This window comes from Gobius niger (genome assembly GCF_951799975.1).
Source record: "Gobius niger genome assembly, chromosome: 14".
In the NCBI taxonomy this organism is placed as follows: Eukaryota; Metazoa; Chordata; class Actinopteri; order Gobiiformes; family Gobiidae; genus Gobius; species Gobius niger.
This window is the reverse complement of record NC_136865.1, coordinates 13,661,443-13,680,802: the sequence shown is the minus strand read 5'-3', so window position 1 is coordinate 13,680,802 and position 19,360 is coordinate 13,661,443. Positions and strand designations below refer to the sequence as shown.

General features: G+C 42.7%; 2 protein-coding genes across 3 annotated transcripts in view; both read left to right on the top strand.

Annotated features, from left to right (window-relative positions):
• Positions 1 to 19,360, top strand: part of dlgap3 (discs, large homolog-associated protein 3) — a 111,959-nt gene that overhangs the window by 87,521 nt on the left and 5,078 nt on the right. Inside the window, exons 3-8 of one of the 2 annotated variants that reach the window (XM_079571219.1) lie at positions 9,670 to 10,781; positions 13,607 to 13,821; positions 14,039 to 14,141; positions 14,310 to 14,526; positions 16,068 to 16,555; positions 18,157 to 18,251. In XM_079571219.1, the coding sequence (XP_079427345.1) occupies positions 9,744 to 10,781; positions 13,607 to 13,821; positions 14,039 to 14,141; positions 14,310 to 14,526; positions 16,068 to 16,555; positions 18,157 to 18,251 (2,156 nt within the window). In that variant the 5' untranslated portion in view covers positions 9,670 to 9,743. Of the gene's footprint in view, positions 1 to 9,669; positions 10,782 to 13,606; positions 13,822 to 14,038; positions 14,142 to 14,309; positions 14,527 to 16,049; positions 16,556 to 18,156; positions 18,252 to 19,360 lie in introns of both variants that reach the window. The other variant, XM_079571218.1, reaches the window with a different exon arrangement.
• Positions 7,612 to 19,360, top strand: part of yars1 (tyrosyl-tRNA synthetase 1) — a 203,923-nt gene continuing 192,174 nt past the window's right edge. The window contains exon 1 of the mRNA XM_079571262.1: positions 7,612 to 7,617. The gene's annotated coding sequence lies outside the window, so the exon portion shown is untranslated. The remainder of the gene's footprint in view (positions 7,618 to 19,360) is intronic.

Below are 19,360 nucleotides of genomic sequence, written 5' to 3'. Positions count from 1 at the left end.
AAGCTTCAGCTGCATCAAAGTCATGCATCTATTGTCCTCTGCTCTCTGTCTTAACTTGGCTTCATTGGCAACTTTTTCTTTTAGAAGACAAATCTCTTCTTCCATTGTATTTTTCTCCTCCTCAAACCTTTCTTTGAGACCGCTTTGAGACTTGGTGAAGTTGTCTCTCTCAGCTTCTTTCAGTTCTTTGAGGTCGTCAAATTGCTTTTGTACAGCCTCTTCTCGTGTTTTTGCTGCTGCAGCCTGGAAAGACATTTCAAGTTTCAGGTTTTCCAGCGTCATGTCCCGTTCATCATCAGCTTTCTGTCGTAAGTTGGCTTCTGTAGCGTCCTCCTCTTTAAGGCGAGCTATTTCCTCAAGCAAAGGTTTTTCCCTCTGCTGTGAGTCATTAAGGAGGTCGTTTCTTGGAAACACATTCTTGGAAGGACCTGGTGAAACCCTCTCATGCTGGTCAAAAACTAAGGACCAGCATGAGAGGACATGTCCCTCTCAGCTTCAACTCTCCTTTCAGTTTTGGGGGCCTCTGTCTTTTGTAGTCCTGTCATCTCGTCAGAAGATGAAGCCTTCTTGGAAAGACCTGGTGAAACCCTCTCGTTCTGGTCAAAAACTAAGGACATGTCCCTCTCAGCTTCAACTCTCCTTTCAGTTTTGGGGGCTTCAATATTTTGAAGTCCTGTCAATTCATCAGAAGATGAAGCCTTCTTGAAAAGACCTGGTGAAACCCTTTCATGCTGGTCAAAAACTAAGAACTTGTCCCTCTCGGCTTTCTGCATTTCCTCCTCTAGGTTAAAGTACCTAGAGTAGACCAAGTCATCCTCATAGGAGGAGTAGTCAGCCCAATCTAGCGACATAGCGACATGTCATAGAATTATACGTATATGGTGGTTGAAGGGTTGCTATGCCAATGCAATTCAAAACAGCAATATAAATTCATATTGTGAATTGCATTTTGGCAACTTTTGACATTCAGTGATTAGGAGAGAGAGATTTAGGGGAGTGAGTGATTTTAATAATACATGTATTATTGCATTATTATTATTATTATTATTATTATTATTATTATTATTATTATTATTATTATTATTATTATTATTCTCAGGGCTTCACAATTTGGGGGCATTTTTCTGATTGGTACTGTGATAAGATTTATTGTGTTGTGATAAGATTTTAAATTGGTATTAAAATTAAGATTCAGTTTAATGCAGATTTTAAGATTTTAAACATAATAATATCGAACGGGGTCGAGGGCACCGCCTGGCCATAGGTCTGTCTTAACAAGGGACATACTGTGGCATCAAATTATGGGCTCTGGTTATAAACCATCTTTTCTGAGATGGCACTTGGTAGGAAATGTTTGAAAACCACTGGCGTACACAAAATAGGATCATATCTACTAGAATTAAGGTAAATTGGTCAAAATCAGTAAAACTTGTGATGTTTTGTCCAGCGATAGCTAGGCTAGGGTTTTACTGCAGTTTTATCAACACCATTTGCATTGCATAATTTCTTTATACGTTGGTCTTTTTACACCAATATTGATTTTCACGTTAAGTAATGACCAGTGCTCATCTATATACTCTGCACACATAATCTTCCAAACCTCCTGACTTCCAAACCTGACCTATCCCTGTTACGCTGAGGCCCAATAATTCCGTCTATCTCTCTACGCCTAGCGCGTCTGTGTGCAGATTACAGAAATGAGGCGACACGCAGAGCCGACTCCACAATCAGCCGCGTTTTAGGCCACCTCCGCTGCAGCAGCAGAGGCAGCATGCGTATTGGTACAGCCACAATGGCGTGATAAACGAGTGCTTGTATCGCTGCTGATTAATGAAGTCTTCATTATCTCCTGTTTTGCCTCTTCTCTTCATCCCCCGCTCTCGTCTGCTCACGTTGTTTTTTCCTCCCGTTAGATTGCACTGATTTTGTACCCCCTAATGAGGATCAGAACAATGGAGGACTTTTTTCACTTCTCCTTGTTGGCTTTACTTTTGTCTGTGGAGCTTAATCAATGATTCCTGAATGTCACAGCATCTTTTATCTCTTTCTCTCAAATCCGTGTGGGCATTGATTCTGAGGCTGTGAATGGAGAGTGGGATGAATGAAAAGGACCTCTTTATAAGAAGGAAGTAGGTGGCTTTTCACTACAGAGCATACAGAATATCGTGCTGATATCGGGAGAACATTAATTTCTAGTTGATCGGTGCAATATACGTATGTCAAAAGGGATAAAACTTTACATTTTCAACCAATCTAAATTGCATTCAGTAAAGGCCCACAAAAGCACAAGTTGACGGCCACACCACTGCTGTTGTGTAGACATGGCATTTTCATGACGTCAGCGCCCTGCGAGCCTGTGTGCTCCGAAATGTAATACGAGAGAGAATTATAATGAGCAAGGACTAGGTTAGGGAGTTTACAGAGAGTGCCGGGCACAACAACAGCATTGCTCAAGACGAATTTGGTATCTTGTGTTTTGCCAGTAGCCAGAGGGATTTGCGTAGGAAATAAAGGGGTTGGCTGAGGTGTGTGCTACAAGCAGCGGTGGCTACAACGAGTGCTAACTGCTTTCCCTTCGCACTCTTCTTACATTAACATTGTGTGCAGCCTCACACATGTTATTAAGCATTTGCAGGACAAACTACGAACTATTTCTCCCACTGAGTTTAACACTGTCCATGTCCCAATATATCAATGGGGCCCGCTTTAGCGCTAGTAATAAAGAGTGCGAGGGCAAACTCAATGCCACATAACGTGATCAAAACAACGGAATGTCATAGGCATTAGAAACGGGGCTTGTGCTGAAACAGTTAAATAAATAGCCAAAGCACTCAATTGATGCAATCCTAAATTTGGAGCTTTTGTGTTGGCTTATAAGAATCATTTGGTCCCATGCAATTTATAACATTGACCAATGAGACGAGTGTTCCCTGTGAACCAGCCTGTCAGGTCCAACCAGGAGGGAGGGGGAGGAGCTTGATCGTCTACTTTTAAAAATGCTGTTCCTTCTCTCCTCCTTTTGCAAATTAAGAAGGGCTTTCTGTTTAAAGAGGGGAGGAATTTGATTGTTCACTTTCAAATTTCAGCCTATCACTTTAAGGTTTTGTGTCACGTCATGTCTTATCATTAGATGTGGTTATGTTTGTTACCCTCACAATATCTCACTTTCATTTAGAATTCAATTTCTATTCATATGGTTGCTATGATCAAGCAACTAGAATCACTTACATTGTGTTGTAATGCTGTGTAGGGAATTGGCCTGGTTCTTCCAAATGTCATGATTACTCAAATATCTTTTGGACGGGGCAGCGGTTTAATCCAGTTTAATGGTGTGCTCTTTGATAATATCTATCAGAGAATGGAATTAGCCTCAGTTAATTTGATTTGGACAATATTAGACCAGTGGAAGTGTGCAGGGCGGTGTGCTGCATACAAATTGGCCAGAGTGCATTATAGACTTGCTTCACTTTTCGTTTGGTAATGTAGTTTAGTAAATATGTGACTCGTAGTAAATACTTGACTTGTAAAGAGTGCATGAGTTGGACTATAATGGGATTAGTAGTAGTATCAGTCTGACAAAAATAATCCTCATTCCTAATTTCTGAGAGGTAATTTACGGTAAAGAGTAAGGTTAGGTTGGTACATGTATTCTCTGTATTAGGCCTTCAGTTGGGGTATCCTGTACCCAAGCTCTAACGCTGTGCAGAGCATGGGCACCCAAAAACTTAATAAATAATAATGAGATAAATGTGCATGACTATGTCCAGACATTAAGAAAACATGCAAGTTCCACAAAGAGTTTGAGAACAGAAACAAAGGTTTGGGCACCATCATGTTCTTTGCCATTTAGCTTTTCCAAATCTGTGAAGTGCATATTACAAACTCATGAAGAAGGCACAAAGTCCATCCTTCCATCCATCCATCCATCCGTCCATCCATCCGTCCATCCGTCCGTCCATCCGTCCACTTGTCCGTTACAGGGTTGTGGGGGCAGTCATCCAAGCTGCCCAAATCACACAGCACCAGCCCCTTGTGGCTCCTCCTGCAGGTGGTGGGTCCACAGAAGGACAGCCTCTCAATTAAATGGGCCTGTTGGTCTCTCATAAGGAGCTTCTGAACCGCTCTTTGTCTGACACGTCACTTAGGACCTGTTTGCCATGGGAGACCCTACCAATATAGCTCTTCGGATCATTCCACCACGTTAAGGTGGCAGTTCCAGGAGGGGAAGGCACAAAGTGTGTATTATAAAAAGCAACTAAATAAACATGATATTCTGAGAACACAGGATTCTGCAGCCTGAGAAGCTAGAGTGCTAACCACTTGGCTGTGTACATAGTAGTACTTAACACAGCTAGCATGAAAACACAAGAGTAATACTTTACTGTGCTTTTTTTTAGGCAAGACCCAATGTAAAGTGCAGCATGTGCAATATAGAGTAAAGGTGATAAATGTGGTGCTTTTAATCTATAAAATAGGGCTACATGAATATTTTAACATAAATGCACTAAAGCGCAAGCATTTATGAATAGACTATGTTGCATTTCAGCTCGTGGTAGCTTCTCTTTAATTCATTCTGCTTTTAGAGAGCTCAATACTGTAGCAAAAAATGGCATTTATGATTTTGGATACTGTTTATTCTTGTCAACTCTTAAATTTGATTTGCTTTTACATATGACACGATGTGACACATTTCCATTATGTTGCTTTAAGTATATACGTATATGCTAATTATAGTAAATGTGCTAATGGAATCGCATTTAAATGGGTACACATCGCTTAGACGTTCGCTGTAATATTTTCTGCGCTGTGTTAATGATAATTCCTCTGAGGAAATGTGTGGTCTGCTTAGCTTATGACACCACTACAGTCATCGTGGATAAATACTCTTGGATCCATGCAGCATTACGACAAGTCATTCAGCGTAAGTAACTCTAGACACTGAGGTTTCTATCTATCTTAACTTACTAGCTTACTTACCACACACAATATTGTCTATAACCAACTGCTGAACAAGTCATTTGGAGCCATGATGATATTAAACGTTATTAAAGTCCTCCATCTGTTTAGTTCACACTCAGGACTAACAGAGGAGAGCAAAGGACAACTGAAGTGGAGGGATGATGTGTTGAGGACGAGTCAAACAACAAGTGGCTTTTGCACCACTGCTGGACCGGTTATGCTTTTAAACTCAGCCTGTCGGACATTAAGGCCACAACTCTACACATCTTGTCTTCTGATCTCACATAACATTATTGTACTATTTACTATTATTACTATTACTATTTATCAGCATCGATCCCCATAGAGTTTACTGATAGTTGCATTCATTGCATCCTACTATGCTCTCCATCACCCCGCCCATGTGAGATTTATGCTAATTTGCTCTACATGTTGGTAATTCACTAGTAACCTAGCAACACTGTGGCCACCATTCACAGTATGCATGTCCTTTTAAGCAAAAGTTATGTACAGTTGTGAGCAAACTTTGATGAAATAGTCAGACTTTGTGAGCAGGAGAATGCTATATTCAACTATTATTTACCTTGTTGAATCCGAAACGTCCAGTCCACTTGGAATCATTGCTGTGGCAGGTCAAAGACAGATCATCCACCCAATGCGACCCGCTCGCGCAAGCCTTTGTGTGAAAAAAACAAACAATGAAACCAATATTGTTGCGCTAGACATCTCTAATGCGTGGCCGTTACATTGACAAGAGGTGCTGCCAATAAACAGACAATTATGCGTGTTTTGTATGTAATATTTGCTTCGCACTCTCCGTGCATAGGCCTGTTCCAATAGCCTCCATCCCTTCTCGTCAGTGTTGAGCTTAATCTAATATTTGGTGTCCCTCTCCTGTTTCTCGTCCTGTAGTGTAGACAGAAGACAAATTACAAGTGTGCGACTCAGTGCTAAGTGCTGCTGGCATTTTCGCACTCATTAAGTCACAGCCAGAACCCTCTCAGCTGGTTGGCAAGGATGTAAACATAGCGACTGCAGGTAGATTTTAATTTATGTATTATTCCTGAATGTTGATTTGGAGATAGATAGCTGGGAATGGCATCCAATTGAGTAGCTCATATAGTTTTGTGTATTAGTTCTTTTACTTTTTGGCGAGGACCACATTGACTCGGTTGGTCGTCGACTTGTAGTAGGCTGTAACTTTTTTCCACTGCTCATCCCACTGCACTCAGTAACAGTATTCCGAATCACAATAGGCTGCTTTTACATGAGCACAGATATTTTGCATTTCATATATGGTCAACCTTTGTCATAATCTATCATCCTGTCACCAAAAAGATATGCTTGCGTGAGAGTAAAGACAATGAAAAACAAAAAGAAAAAAAAAAAGACTGATTACTACTACAAGCTGAGAAGCCTGAATCTGCTCTTCTGCCTGTTTCGTTACATGCCCCCCTGTCTTCCCGAGATAGAAGCGGACGCCAACTCGCCGCTGTGCCAATCCGCCATTATTCTCATCTCTGCATTTATACATTGTCACTGTCGTCACAATGAGGACACGGAGCAGCAGTTAATAGTGTCTATCATGTCTGCAAGACTCATATAGAAACTTTCCTATTGTTAAACTCCAACAATTAACATGGAAAGGCTGGGAATAGTTCATCGCCCTCAAATGGCTGGACATATCGGGCTAGGACCACAATGAGGCACAGCGTATTGTATATTCAGACTAAGTACTTCGGTACACAATAGGCAGTGGCTCACAGAATAAGCCGCACAGTCAGGACTCCTGCAGCCAAATGATTATCTCTTATTGTCTGTTCTGACTTGGGGCCAAAAAATTAGCAAGTGTTAAATGTGCGCCGTATATCAAAGCCGATGCAGAAAAGATGAATTACACACTTTATGTTTTGCACAATTATACTGAGTGAGTATTTCGTCTTCAAATATAATGAGGTAAAGTTAGGGATGACTGGAGTATTCTGTCCCCAGTGCTATTTAAGCTGTATTAAGAGCGTGTAACACTGGCTATGACAACAATGACAACAATGCATGACAACAATGCCACCAATGATTTCTAAAGCCATGGAAGATAAGAACGATAAGGACAAATGATGCACTACATGTGGCTAACAAAATCAAGCACTTTGGGCAAATCATCACAGAGGACATGTCAGATGATGAGGTCATGTTGTATGCCCAGGCTAATACTGTACTCCCCTGTACGCGACTCACCTCTTGACGCATTGTAAAAAAAAAAAAAGCACGCGCAGGCTGCAGGTGGCTGATAATGATGCTTGCCGTGTTATTTTGAAGAAGCCAAGATGGTGAAGTGCCGCGGGAATGTTTGCCAATGCCAGAGTGAACACTTTACTGGCCGTGCTACGAACTTTGATGTGCAGCTGTATGCGTAGACTGAATAAGTCTGAAAGGGAAATAAAGAACACTGGTGAGAAGAGATGTGTCTTTTTCAAATGCACTTTTTTTTGTCTTGTCCTTTTATTTATTTATTTATTTTTGATGCACCACGAGTCCAACATAAAGTTAAATTTTATTTGATTTAATAATTGCTTAACACTTTCAAAATATGGTACAATAACACTAAAGGCCGAAAATAACTAAGAAAGGAAGTATTTGATGAAGCCTTTTAAAGCCTATCACTGTCTCAGGTGCTGAATTTACACAGAAAGCCCATTTGACCCATAAGTTGCCGAGGCGGTATGGAGGGTGCTCTCAGCTGTTAGCAAAGTGGGTCAGTGCAGCTGGCAGGATGGCATGAATATTTCAAATGAAAGCGCTCGGGTCTGAAGTCCCTCGAACAGTCACAAACGTGTTAAACAATTCCTCCACATTGTTTTCCCTGCAGGCCATGGCATATTGTTTACATGTTTATGCACTTGCTATATTGTGGTGGTGGTGGTTTGGTAAATCTAATATGAAAGAAAGTAAAGGCATGTTGACAATGGTGCCTTTACAAATGTCACAATGCTATAGCTGAGAAAATATATGCTTTGCATGACAGAAATAAAAGTTGATATAGTTCAAAAAGTATTCTGATAATAACAGACTAACATTCACGAGATATTTTCCCTGGTGGTGCAGTGGTTCAGGAAGGAGGTCCTGGGTTCCATTCCCGCCTTATTGTGTTTAGTTGTACGTACTCCCTGTGTCTGAGTAGGTTTCCTCCGGGTACTCCGGTTTCCCCTGCCACTAAAAACATGTTCAACAGGTTAATCCTCCAGGGAGGTGTTTATGACCATTAGCCTGGCTTCACATCTGGAGATGGGTCCCCGAGTGCCGGCCTACGCTGGCAGCTCACTGCTCACGGTCAAATGCAGAGAATGAATTAGAAGATTAATAAAGTTTTATTTATTTTATTTATTCATTTATTTGATAGGGACATTGCAAGTCAACATAGTACAAAACAAGCTTGTCACTGATGCGATGCAAAAAGAGTTTAGCTAGAGTAATTTTCAACTCCAGTCCCTCGTTGGGCCTTTCTACACTACACTACACTTCTACAAGTATAACTTAACTTAACTTTATAAAACAAAAACAAAACTTCCATTGTACTCCTCCAAACTGTGTGGCAACCACGTGGTTCATACACTGACATGTGACATGAAATTGGTTACTCTTTGTGTATGTTGAGTCTGTTCAATTCAATTTCTCACACAGCTAAGGTCAAAAGAGGCCAAAAAGCTTGAAAAATTGGAACAAACTCTTTAATTATTGTTGAATTGACATACAGGGAGCCAGACAGAATGACGGATTTATAAAGAATAAAACGCAGAGGGAAAATATGAGTGAAGGATGGATAGAAGTGGGTCAAAGCAAAGACGACACTGAGACAAGGATGAGGAGAGGAAGACAGCCATCTGACGGCATCTGACTACTGCGCCTGTTTAAATGTGCATGCAAATACCAAGTCAAACTGAGACGTGCTGTGTGCGTGTCACTGTGACTGGCAGCTTCTATCCAGCAGTCTGCTCCAAATCCAAAGACTTATAAAATAAACAAACGAGAGTTTGACTTCATCAGGCAGCAGGGATGTTACCTGACTGGCTGGTTATAAACAGGGTCACCAGTATGTTCAAATAGCACATGTTATTGAAAAGATTGTCAATGAAACAAAGGATAGATGAGGGTAGAGAGAGTGGATTTATGCCTAAAATGCAAATCGAATAGATTTAAATTAACACTGCTTTTGCTTCTTTTTGTCTTTCTATATTGTGAGTAACTGTACTTTAACTATAAAATATACCAGAGTAATCACATAATTTCGTAGCTTGATATTTTGACCACATTCAGCCCCTCACACACAGACTAAATGAGAGGCAGGCTGCTCTGGCCCCGGGGTGTTACGGCTGTCTTGAGACTGTCCACGGTCCACTCCTGACTTTGAGCAGAGGTGTTGTCACGGTTACACCAATGACACGGCTTGATCTGGGTGAGCTTCCTGGTGGCACTCTCATTCAGCAAATCAAGGCAAACAGGCCACGCTTTATTTAATGATTATCCCAGCATCTGTCCATCTCACTCCTCTGTGTGAGCCGTGTGCTGAAGCAGGTTCCCAGTAAATATGGCTCTGATGCACAACACACAGGAAACAAGCCAACTGCTTAAACCGGTGTTAGTCTGAGTCACAGTAATCAGATCTGGATATAACAGAAAACATCTAACACATCTTCTTTTGCTTTGTCATTGCAGGTGAGCCCGGTGTAGCCCTGTCACGTCCACAGCGCCCCCTTTCGGCCCGGACGGCCCACCATGGTCCGGCGCCTATGAAAGGGTACCATGTCAGTCGCAGCCTGTCTCATTCTGGAGGGGGTCCATGTGACTGTGACGGTCCAGGCAGAGACTATTACCAGGGCCACAGTGATGGACACTACTACGGAGCTGAGGCTCTGGCACTGGAGAGGCACCACTCGCACTCCCACTCCCACAGCCACTCTGGAGGGGGAACTTTTCCCCGGGCACACCCCACCCAGCACACGCCCATGCAGTCCTTCGACTCCTGTGAAGAGTGCCTGTCCACAGGTCACGGGGGCAAGATGCATCGAATCCCCCCGAACCTGATGGACCAGTTTGAGAAGCAGGTGCCCTTCCACCCAGATGGTTTTCATACATTGCAGTACCAGCGCTCAGTCAGCGGGGGCGCCGAGCAGCGCAGTGAAAGCCCTTCACGAATCCGCCACCTGGTCAACTCTGTGCAGCGGCTCTTTGCTAAGTCCCATTCCCTGGAGGCGCCATCTAAACGGGAGTACAATGGTATGAGGGGCGGAGGAGACTACCGCAGTGAGCGGGGAGGGGGACACCGCAGTGGAGGTGAGGACGGGGGAGGACACTACTCGGGACATCAGTCTCGCTCCACCAGAAGGAGCAAGTCCAGAGAGCGCAGCAAGAGCGGTGACTCCAGACACGAGTCAGGCCGGCGTCACCGCAGCCGGACGGCAGGATGGTGGAGCTCTGATGATAACCTGGACAGTGACAGCGGGTTTCTGGGGGACAGCAGGCGCAAATACCCACCTGGCCATGAGAGTCTGGACGCTGCCATTCAGGAGCTGACTATGAAGAAGTCTAAGGAGCGAGGAGGGAGCCAAGGGCATGGGGAGTGCATGGCCTGCACCACCATTGCACTGGCTGGAGGAGAGGGCCATCACAGTCATCATCACGGACACTCTCTAAAGAGAAGCACGTGGTCGGCCATGACGGTCAGCCAGGCCAGAGAAGTGTACCCTTCCTCCAGGGGAGGGGCCTATGACAAAGCCCTGGTGCCAATAGACAACAAGATGAAGGAGAGGAGCTTCCACTACCTCCAGGTTTCTGCAAATTTACAAATCATCTCCGTGTGCATGATTTAGTGTATACTTCGGCGACCTATAACATTTTAACCAGCACCAAATAAAATATCACCAAATATTAAGGACTTAAACCTATTTCTATTATAAAGCTTTTGTGCTGTTTATTGTGTAGGGTGTTATTGGTAATAATTTTATGGTGGCTCACCGTTCATAATCATCTCTGAGAGATTCTTTGTATTTCAAATTGGATAAAGATTATTTAAACCTTCAAATAATTAAACTGCAACACCAATGTTTCACCACCCACCAGATGACTTCAAAAGAGCAGTGGTGACTGTAACCCCCCTGGATTTCTCCATGGGGGGGGTGACTAATAAGTAAATACAGTTGATGGAAAAAAAAAAAGGTGTTTGATTATAAAACAATAGTTGAGATAATTCAATTTTAACAAAAGCACATAATTCTTAACCTGTAATAATGTGAGTTTCCCTATAAGAGGGTGCTGTCCTGTGGTGCAGTGATAGATGTGTCACAGCCTGTGTCTCTCCGGTCCCAGCAGCTCTCCACATACTGGATCTCTGTGGTGCTGTTCAGCCCCTGTCCAACTCTACGTGCAAGTTGCTGTTTCCAAAAGACACAATTTGCTTCCCTACCTTGGGCTAGCATCATAACTATTCCTTTGAACAAACTTCCTGCTGCAAATGTGTGGAGAAGGATCACTCTGTGGTGTCTGAGGTGTTTAGACATGCACACTTGAGTCTGATTGATTTCACAGAGGTGGTATTTTGACACTGCTGTGATGCCAGGGCTATTCAGTTGAACAAAAGAGCAGGTGCAGATGCCCAGCTGTGGAGAAAATGGACCATTGTCTAAAATGATAGAATACTGTCCAGCACTTTTCATTCTGTTGCTGAACTAAGATTCAGTTAGACCTGCAATCAATGCAAATAGACGTCGTCATAAGTAGCAGGTGTCAAAGACTCCAGAGCGTTTCCTCGATCTCTTGGTTCATTTTATGCCATTGTGGCATGCAGTCTATCATTTGTAAGCTTGATATTATTGCACATAGCTAGATGAATACTGACTGTATAAGGGTGCCAAGAAAGCTGAAGGATATTTCAGGTCAACTCCTCAGGCATCCTTAACAATATGGTCACTCATATCTCCTTCTTAAGCCTCCATCGCTTTGGCCTGCGTGTGTCAGATAAGATAAATATAAGAATACACAGCACGAATCGGGATGGAGGAGTGATAAGGGAGGTGATGGTAGCCGAGGGCAGTGGGGAGCGCAGCAGAGGGGCAGGCTGGGAAATGGAGTGCGATAGTAGCCGGCCGGGGGGAGAGGGAGATTAGGCTGAATCATCTTTTAAGTGATGACCTTAAAAATATGCGCTGAGCTGGACGCCAGAGCCCAGGGCCTTGGTGTACATGCATGTGTGGAGATGCTATCATTTTAAACTGTACAGTTTGTATGTTTGTGTGTGCTTTTGCATAGTACTATTAGCCAAATTCAAAAGATAGAGAACGCTTGTTGCAGTAGCAGCTGGTTTTAAAGCAGTGATTTAGCATTTAGCTAAAGTCCCAGGTTCACTTGAATTTACATGTTGAATCAAAACATCCACTGGTGCCAAGAAGTCACAAGGCTCTCGGACATAGCATTTCAAAAACCCAATATTTTAGTTGGGAATACAGGAACTTAATCTAGTGGAAAAACAGAAACGTTTTAGGTTTATGAGGAAATCAGAGCACTCAGTCTTTTTCTGTTCAGTGAGGTTATTTGTTCAAGGCTCTGAGAAAATAGCGATATTTGTACAAATTCACATAGCCGAGTGCCAACTATTTTAAAACCATCTCTCATATGGGCACGCACTCTGATAACTTTGGCGGGAGGGAAGGTATCTTATGCCCAATATCTACAAAATATATTTTGCGAAATATATTAACCTTTGCTTCCTCACACTTTTTCTGTTGTTTCTTGTGCATTTGTTCTTCATTTAACTGTTTCTCTCTGCTGCCTGTGGTATTGATGCACCTCTTCTCATACATCTCTGTCTAACACCACATCGTCACTATACTTTGTGCTTTCGCCGTCCACTGCCTTTTTTATGTGCTTGTTTATTGTGTTGGTTTGCGTGCTACGGCTTACCGTGTTCTTCCTTTCTCTGTGTCAGTGTTTCTCCAGCTGTCAGAGTTTCTCTCTCTCTGTAAGTCCGTTTGTTGCTTTCTTCTTTTCTCTATCTAACCTCACAGCCCATTATTTATTAGTGCATGAGCGTGCATGTGCGAGTGAGAGTGCACGAGCATGTGGTGTGGCTGTGATGCGTCCGAGACAATTAGATCTGTGTGCATGTGCCACTGAATTAGCCTGACTCATCGCTGGCCTTCTGTTTGAAGTGTGAAATATTTTTTCACTGATGAAATATATTTCTGTTTTGAGAGATGTTGTGATAAACAGATAAAAAGCTGCCAACGAAGCGGTGTCACGTATATCTTCAGTCTATAATAAGCAAATAAGCAAATTATGTTAATTACAGAGGTGGAAACCAGTTCCTTTATTCATCCAATTTAGGGTTAATTACATGGATTTATAGAAGTTCATTTCCATCCTTTATGAGCATAAGCTGTGCTTTATCTGACCAGCTTGAAGAAAATGTGACCTCTATGACAGTTCAACCCACTTAAACACTTAACCATTGAGTTTACTATGTTTAGGTTGAGAGATGGCTTTTCCACCTCTGGTCATTTGAACTAATTACACTGTTGTATTATTTGTCCACCCTTATTATTGTAATTGACTGTGATTGGTGACTGGTGCATTCTCTTGTGGTGTGGTCACATGACAGGTCCCGTCTGAAGACTGGGGCGGCGGATACTCAGGAGGAGGGGGGAACGACAGTGGGGGAGAGATTCCCTGTCGCCGGATGAGGAGTGGGAGCTACATCAAAGCCATGGGTGACGACGACTCTGTCGACTCAGACGCAAGCCCCAAAGCCTCACCCAAGTCCACCCTGGTCGCCCAGCGGGACGCCTTCAGACGCTCTGTCAGCATGGATCAAAGGTACACCACCACCAGCCAATAATGTACTGTAAAAGTCATCATGGCAAAAATAAATTAGTGTTGCACACACCTTTTTTTATGTTCTCTGTCCCATTGCTAATCAAAAAGAAACAATTTAAACCTTATATACCTCATGCCGCTAAAATCACATCACTGCTACGGTGCTATTCTAATGCTAAATATCTTCCTACTTTAATAACTGTGTTGTGTGCTTCAGATACTCGTGTAAACAGTGCACAGATTCATACACCAACAGTAGAACGGCCCCGAAAAGCCACGCCCGCTCCCGGAGTTACACCCGCTCCCTCACCAGCGCACAGGTAACCACCTCTCTTTACTATTGATTTATTATATATCTTTTACTTGCGTTTCAAATTTTGCTCGTATGCACAAATAAAGATGATACTGAACCACTTCGTTGCTATGAGCTAAGTTAATGTAACTGTTGTATTTTTTTTTGAACAAAATCCAACTATTGCATGTTTCAGTTGGGGGACACCTTGAACCGACAGTTCGAGGCAGTATGTGAGACCATGTTTGGAGAAGTGGAGTCTCAGGCTGTGGAGGCCCTGGATCTTCCCGGGGTGTTCCGCACTCGCAGCCACAGCTACGTCCGGGCCATCCAGGCGGGCTGCTCCCAGGACGATGACTGTCTCTCGGTCTTCTCCATGTCAGGCCCCCCGGGAACCATCAAGAGTGGGGCTGGTGAGTGTATGATAGGCCTAAGTTCAAATCTACTGCATGTCAAGGATGCAGTTAGGCTAGTATCACTTTTCCTCATTTGAGTATTCTGGCATCATTTTACCAAACTATGAAGATGCTAGGCTGTATGTTGTTATCCTAGCAGCTTGCACACGCTACACATAACAACCAGTTTCAGCAGCAAGCAACAATACAGGGTCTTAGCCCACACTAAGTGTTGTTTAGTCATGTAAATCTGAATGAAGCATTTGTCCACATGGATTTAAAGCAGTACTAAGTAGCTCATGCCCCTAGAGACCATAAGCGCCAGTGCAGGTGTCATATTATGTTGCGTTTTTGTACTCATTAATTGCCTTTGATAGTAAAAAAGACAAAGGGAGAGAGGGATATTGTACATCCAATTACACAATGGAGATATTTTTTTTCACTCAAACTTGGCTGTAAATACTGTTTAAGTGGCGCTAGCCCGCAGTTAGCTTTGCCCGTTAGCCTGTTAGCTTCTTCTTCGTGATTCCATTAGTGTGTATTGGTGGCCCCGGGTCGGAGCAGGGAAAGTTGCAATGGTGGTTTCCTGGCGAGAGACACCAGGGGAGATCCCATTAACACCTAGAGGGACTACGGAAAGGATTTTTTATGGTAAACAAGTTACTTAGTACTGCTTTAAATGAAACACAAACTTTCAAAAAATGGTTTTGTTTCTGTTTATTGATAATGAAAATAGTAAATTATAATAGATTAACTGCAGTGACGTTTACTCAAGGTTGCCATCTGTTGCCATCTCTAAGGAGTATAACTGACACTACTATGATCATTTATAGGCTATGATTGTTATTACTACTAATACTGTGTACCCCCCAATCGAGCTAATTTGCTTGATTGTTAATACTAATCAAATTCTAAATGATGCTCCCACAATGTTATTGCAAACTGGGAGTGTAAGTGTTTTTCCATTTCATATCTTTATGTCATTCTTCTTTGATTTTCTCCTCATTAAACCAACAATCAATTCACCCACTTATCAGCATATTCACGACTGTAGCATTCCTTCAAGTGTCATTCGTTCTATGTTGAATCCTTAAAAGATACTAAATATTACATGAAATAAGACATTGCATTTGTATCCATATACATTTGAAGAAAGCAGGGGGATGAGGCAGCTCTGAGAAAAATCTTTTATCTCCTTCTTGAGAAGCAGGTTAGCTCAAGGGAAGACACTTTCACTTCTCACTTTGTCTGTCGATGACACCATGCTTCTCGCTGAATTTAAGGGCTTTTTCAAGTTGCAATACATGAATATTTTATCACGTCTTGTATCTGCATTTCTTATGAATAATGTTCTTTGTTTTTCTCTGTTATTTGTGTTCGGCTCACCTTCCTTTGTCTCCTTTTTGTCCTTACATTTTCTGTTTTTTACCTCAGTCTGTCCCTTTTGTAAGTATCCAACTCCCTGCCTCTGGGAACATAGTGCGCATTTTGATTTAAACTTTGCCTCTGTTCTCCTCTCCCCCACTCTTCTGACACTTCAGTCTTTCCTTATGGTAAAGGTGCTCCCCCCCCACTCCCACCTCGCATGTCCAAGTCATCGCTGTCCGTGCGGGCGCAGAGCAGCACCGAATCCACCCAAGACGCCTACTTCCAGAGCACAGCGGGACGAGCCAAGCCACATAGTAATTCTGTGGATCTGGGAAATTCGGACGGCATTACAGGACGGCCCTCTAGGGGGGGCTACTACACCTCCACCGGCACAGGGCGCAGCAGGCAGCACAGTAACTCAGCAGAGAGTCTGGATGGGATCCGGAGCTCCAGAGAGATTGTCCCGTACGGAGGGGGACCAGGGGTGGGGGTTCGAGCCAAACACAGTAACTCTGCGGACAGTCTCCTGGAGGGACCACCGAGACCGATCCGGGACGGCAGGGCTGGGGGGAGTTTAGGGAAATCCAGCTCTCTGCCCCAGAGCAGCATGGTGCTCAGCAAAGTAGTGACTGAGGATGGGCGCGTGGCGAGGAAGTGGAGGCCGTCCATAGCAGTACAGGTGAGAGATTTTCTGCGGTTTCTTATTTTTTTAAGCAGACCTAGTATATAAATATAAATGATCAGATGAGACATAATGATGAGAATAAAATACTGCAAATAAAAACACCAACATTGAGTATTTGTCTCCTGTTAATGGTCCAAAGTAATAAGTTGGACACCGCTTACTAATGTGTATTTGGTCTTCTTTCCAAAACTTGCCTCCTTGAGCTTTAGTGTTGTATTGTCTACACAGTCCAGCCTTTATTTCCACTGTACATTGCCTGTTGCTTATTTAACATTGTATTCCGTTTGGGTCACCTTACTCAAAGGTATAGTGTCGAAACCGGACTTGGAAAAACTTGTCATCAGTAACGACATGCTCCCTGGCCTCTCTACGAGCTATAAAACAATCACTGCTTGATAAGCCTCTCCTGGGGTAGACTGACGTATGCTTGGCTGCCAATCTGTGCCATCCAACCACCACCAACCACTCACTCACACTGATGTGTCTTGCCCAAGGACACAACCTCTCGGTTTTGTGGCTCCCTCGACAATTTCTCAAGACCATATTAGTTTAGTGCTTTGGTTTCTGTACTGGCTTTCTGTCGCTCAGTGACTTAAAAAGTGAGGAAGGCTTTTGCCTAAACGCGTTAGCGTCTACTTGACATTGGAGCCAAATTACACAGCTATGTAGGTATTTTTGATAGTCATTTATAAAACATATTGAATATGCACAACTCCCCTCCCTTGGTAAGACTTTAAAACAAGCTCTGCTTGTGTACAAGTATCTTCATGTTCGAGCACCAAAGTACATCTCTGACATGTCAGAGCCATATGAACCATCTCAGTCTCTGAGAACTTCAAACTAAATATAGTGAAGCTGTGTTTTAGTTTTATGCAGCTAAAATCTAGAACAGTAGATAGACAGAAGATGTGACACAGGCCTCTACTCAAATACGAACTGAAAGTGGTTGTTTTTAGCAGTGCATATGACAACTGAACATATTTTATCAGGATTCTTCATTTTTAATTTAACTCAATGATTGTTTATATTTTATTGATTAGATTTCTTTTTAAATGTATTTATTTTATTTATTTGACCTTTATTTAACCAGGAAAGTCCCATTGAGATTAAGGATCTCTTTTTCAGGGGAGTCCTGGCCCCAGAGGGGGACCTATTGTACATGTTATTTAGTGGTAGAGGAAACCAGAGTCCCCGGAGGAAACCTATGGCGAACATGCAAACTCCACACAGAAAGGCCCCGTCTAGGTGGGAATGGAACCTGGGACCTTGCTGTGAAGCACAAGCGCTAACCGCTGCGCCACCGTTCCGCCAAATGTATTCTTGTTCTGCAATGCACATTGTGCCCTACAAAGAAGTCAGCTTGCCTTTGTTTCCCTAACCATCGTACAAGAGCTGCCGTTTTAATGATGCTCTGATCAAGCCAAACATCGTTCAGATGACGTGAAGCTGGCTCAAATACTTACACTTGTCCGTCTTCCTGTTTCTGAAGAAATTGGTCCTTGCTGGTTAATAATAGGTGCAATTATGAAGATATATTCTGTATTTTTTGACTTCACATACATGAAGTGAAATGTAACCTGAATTTTTTGTTGCAGGTGGACAGCTCAGAGACTTTGTCAGACTCTGACGCAGAAGGAAAGGCCTTGACCGAGGTGCACTCAATAGGAGTACAAGTGGAAGAGGATAAACGGTAAATAAAATACATAACAAGAACTTTTGTCATTTGCCTGTAAATGTTAATGAGTAAAAAAAAAAAAAGTTCTAGTGTTCTTTTGATAATTGAAAAGTCTGGCTTCATCAGAGCTTTTGTGAATAATTTTAAGGTGCAATCTAAAAAAGGCTCAATCTTGGGGAGGCACCCCACCGTGCAGCCCCCTGTTGCTGATTTTCTGGGCTAGATATTAATTTTTCATAAAACATTTCATCAGACTTCACAGCTAGAAGACTTTGTATATGCTGTTTGTTTATTCCCGTAGCATCACTGACCGTAACCATGACTACAATTGTAAATGATAGGCGTAACATGTGTTGTATGCACGATGCAAACACTTTTCTCATTAAATCCGTGGGTCAGATTGGCTCACTGTGCATGCAAACGCTTTTTGCATTTTGCACTCATTCATGCACCTGCTAACAATCCCCCCTCGCCTCTTACAATCATCGAGGAGGGCGGGAGGCAGAGATGAAAACCGTGATTCAAAGCTCACACGTTGTCTGACAGAAAAGATGATGGCTATAATGGAGTAAACACTCGCTTCTCCAGTCCATTGACGTGACATTTGCACTAGTATTGCGTCATATGGCAAAGGCATTAGAAAGGGCTTCGACGGTTGGAAGAGCTACTTGTAGCAATGTGTTGAAACTAAGATAAATCCATGTTTCTAAGTTTGCGGTACAAGTGCCCATAGGTGTTTGCAAGCACATTGCAGAGAGTTGTTTGAATTCTTTCATAATTTATTCAAAAGTTAACGTGACATTTTTGCTGTCTTTTGATGCGTAATATTGAAAGCAAATCATACTGTGAATGTTGAGGTCTGTGAGTTGTAAATGTCAAAATAATATGATTTGCATAATGAATTGAAAGCCACTGTGCAGAACATATCAGGTTCTTATGCTTCTAAGTCACAAAATTAACTAAACTGTTGTAAAACACAAAACATAAACAACCATGCCATCGACACCAAATGTGCTCCTAATGGACATCGACCATTTAGATTATGGGTTATCACAATAATGCGTGCATTAGTGCAAGGCAGAATGGGAACATAATGACCCTCCCCCTCTGTGTGAGAACCACTA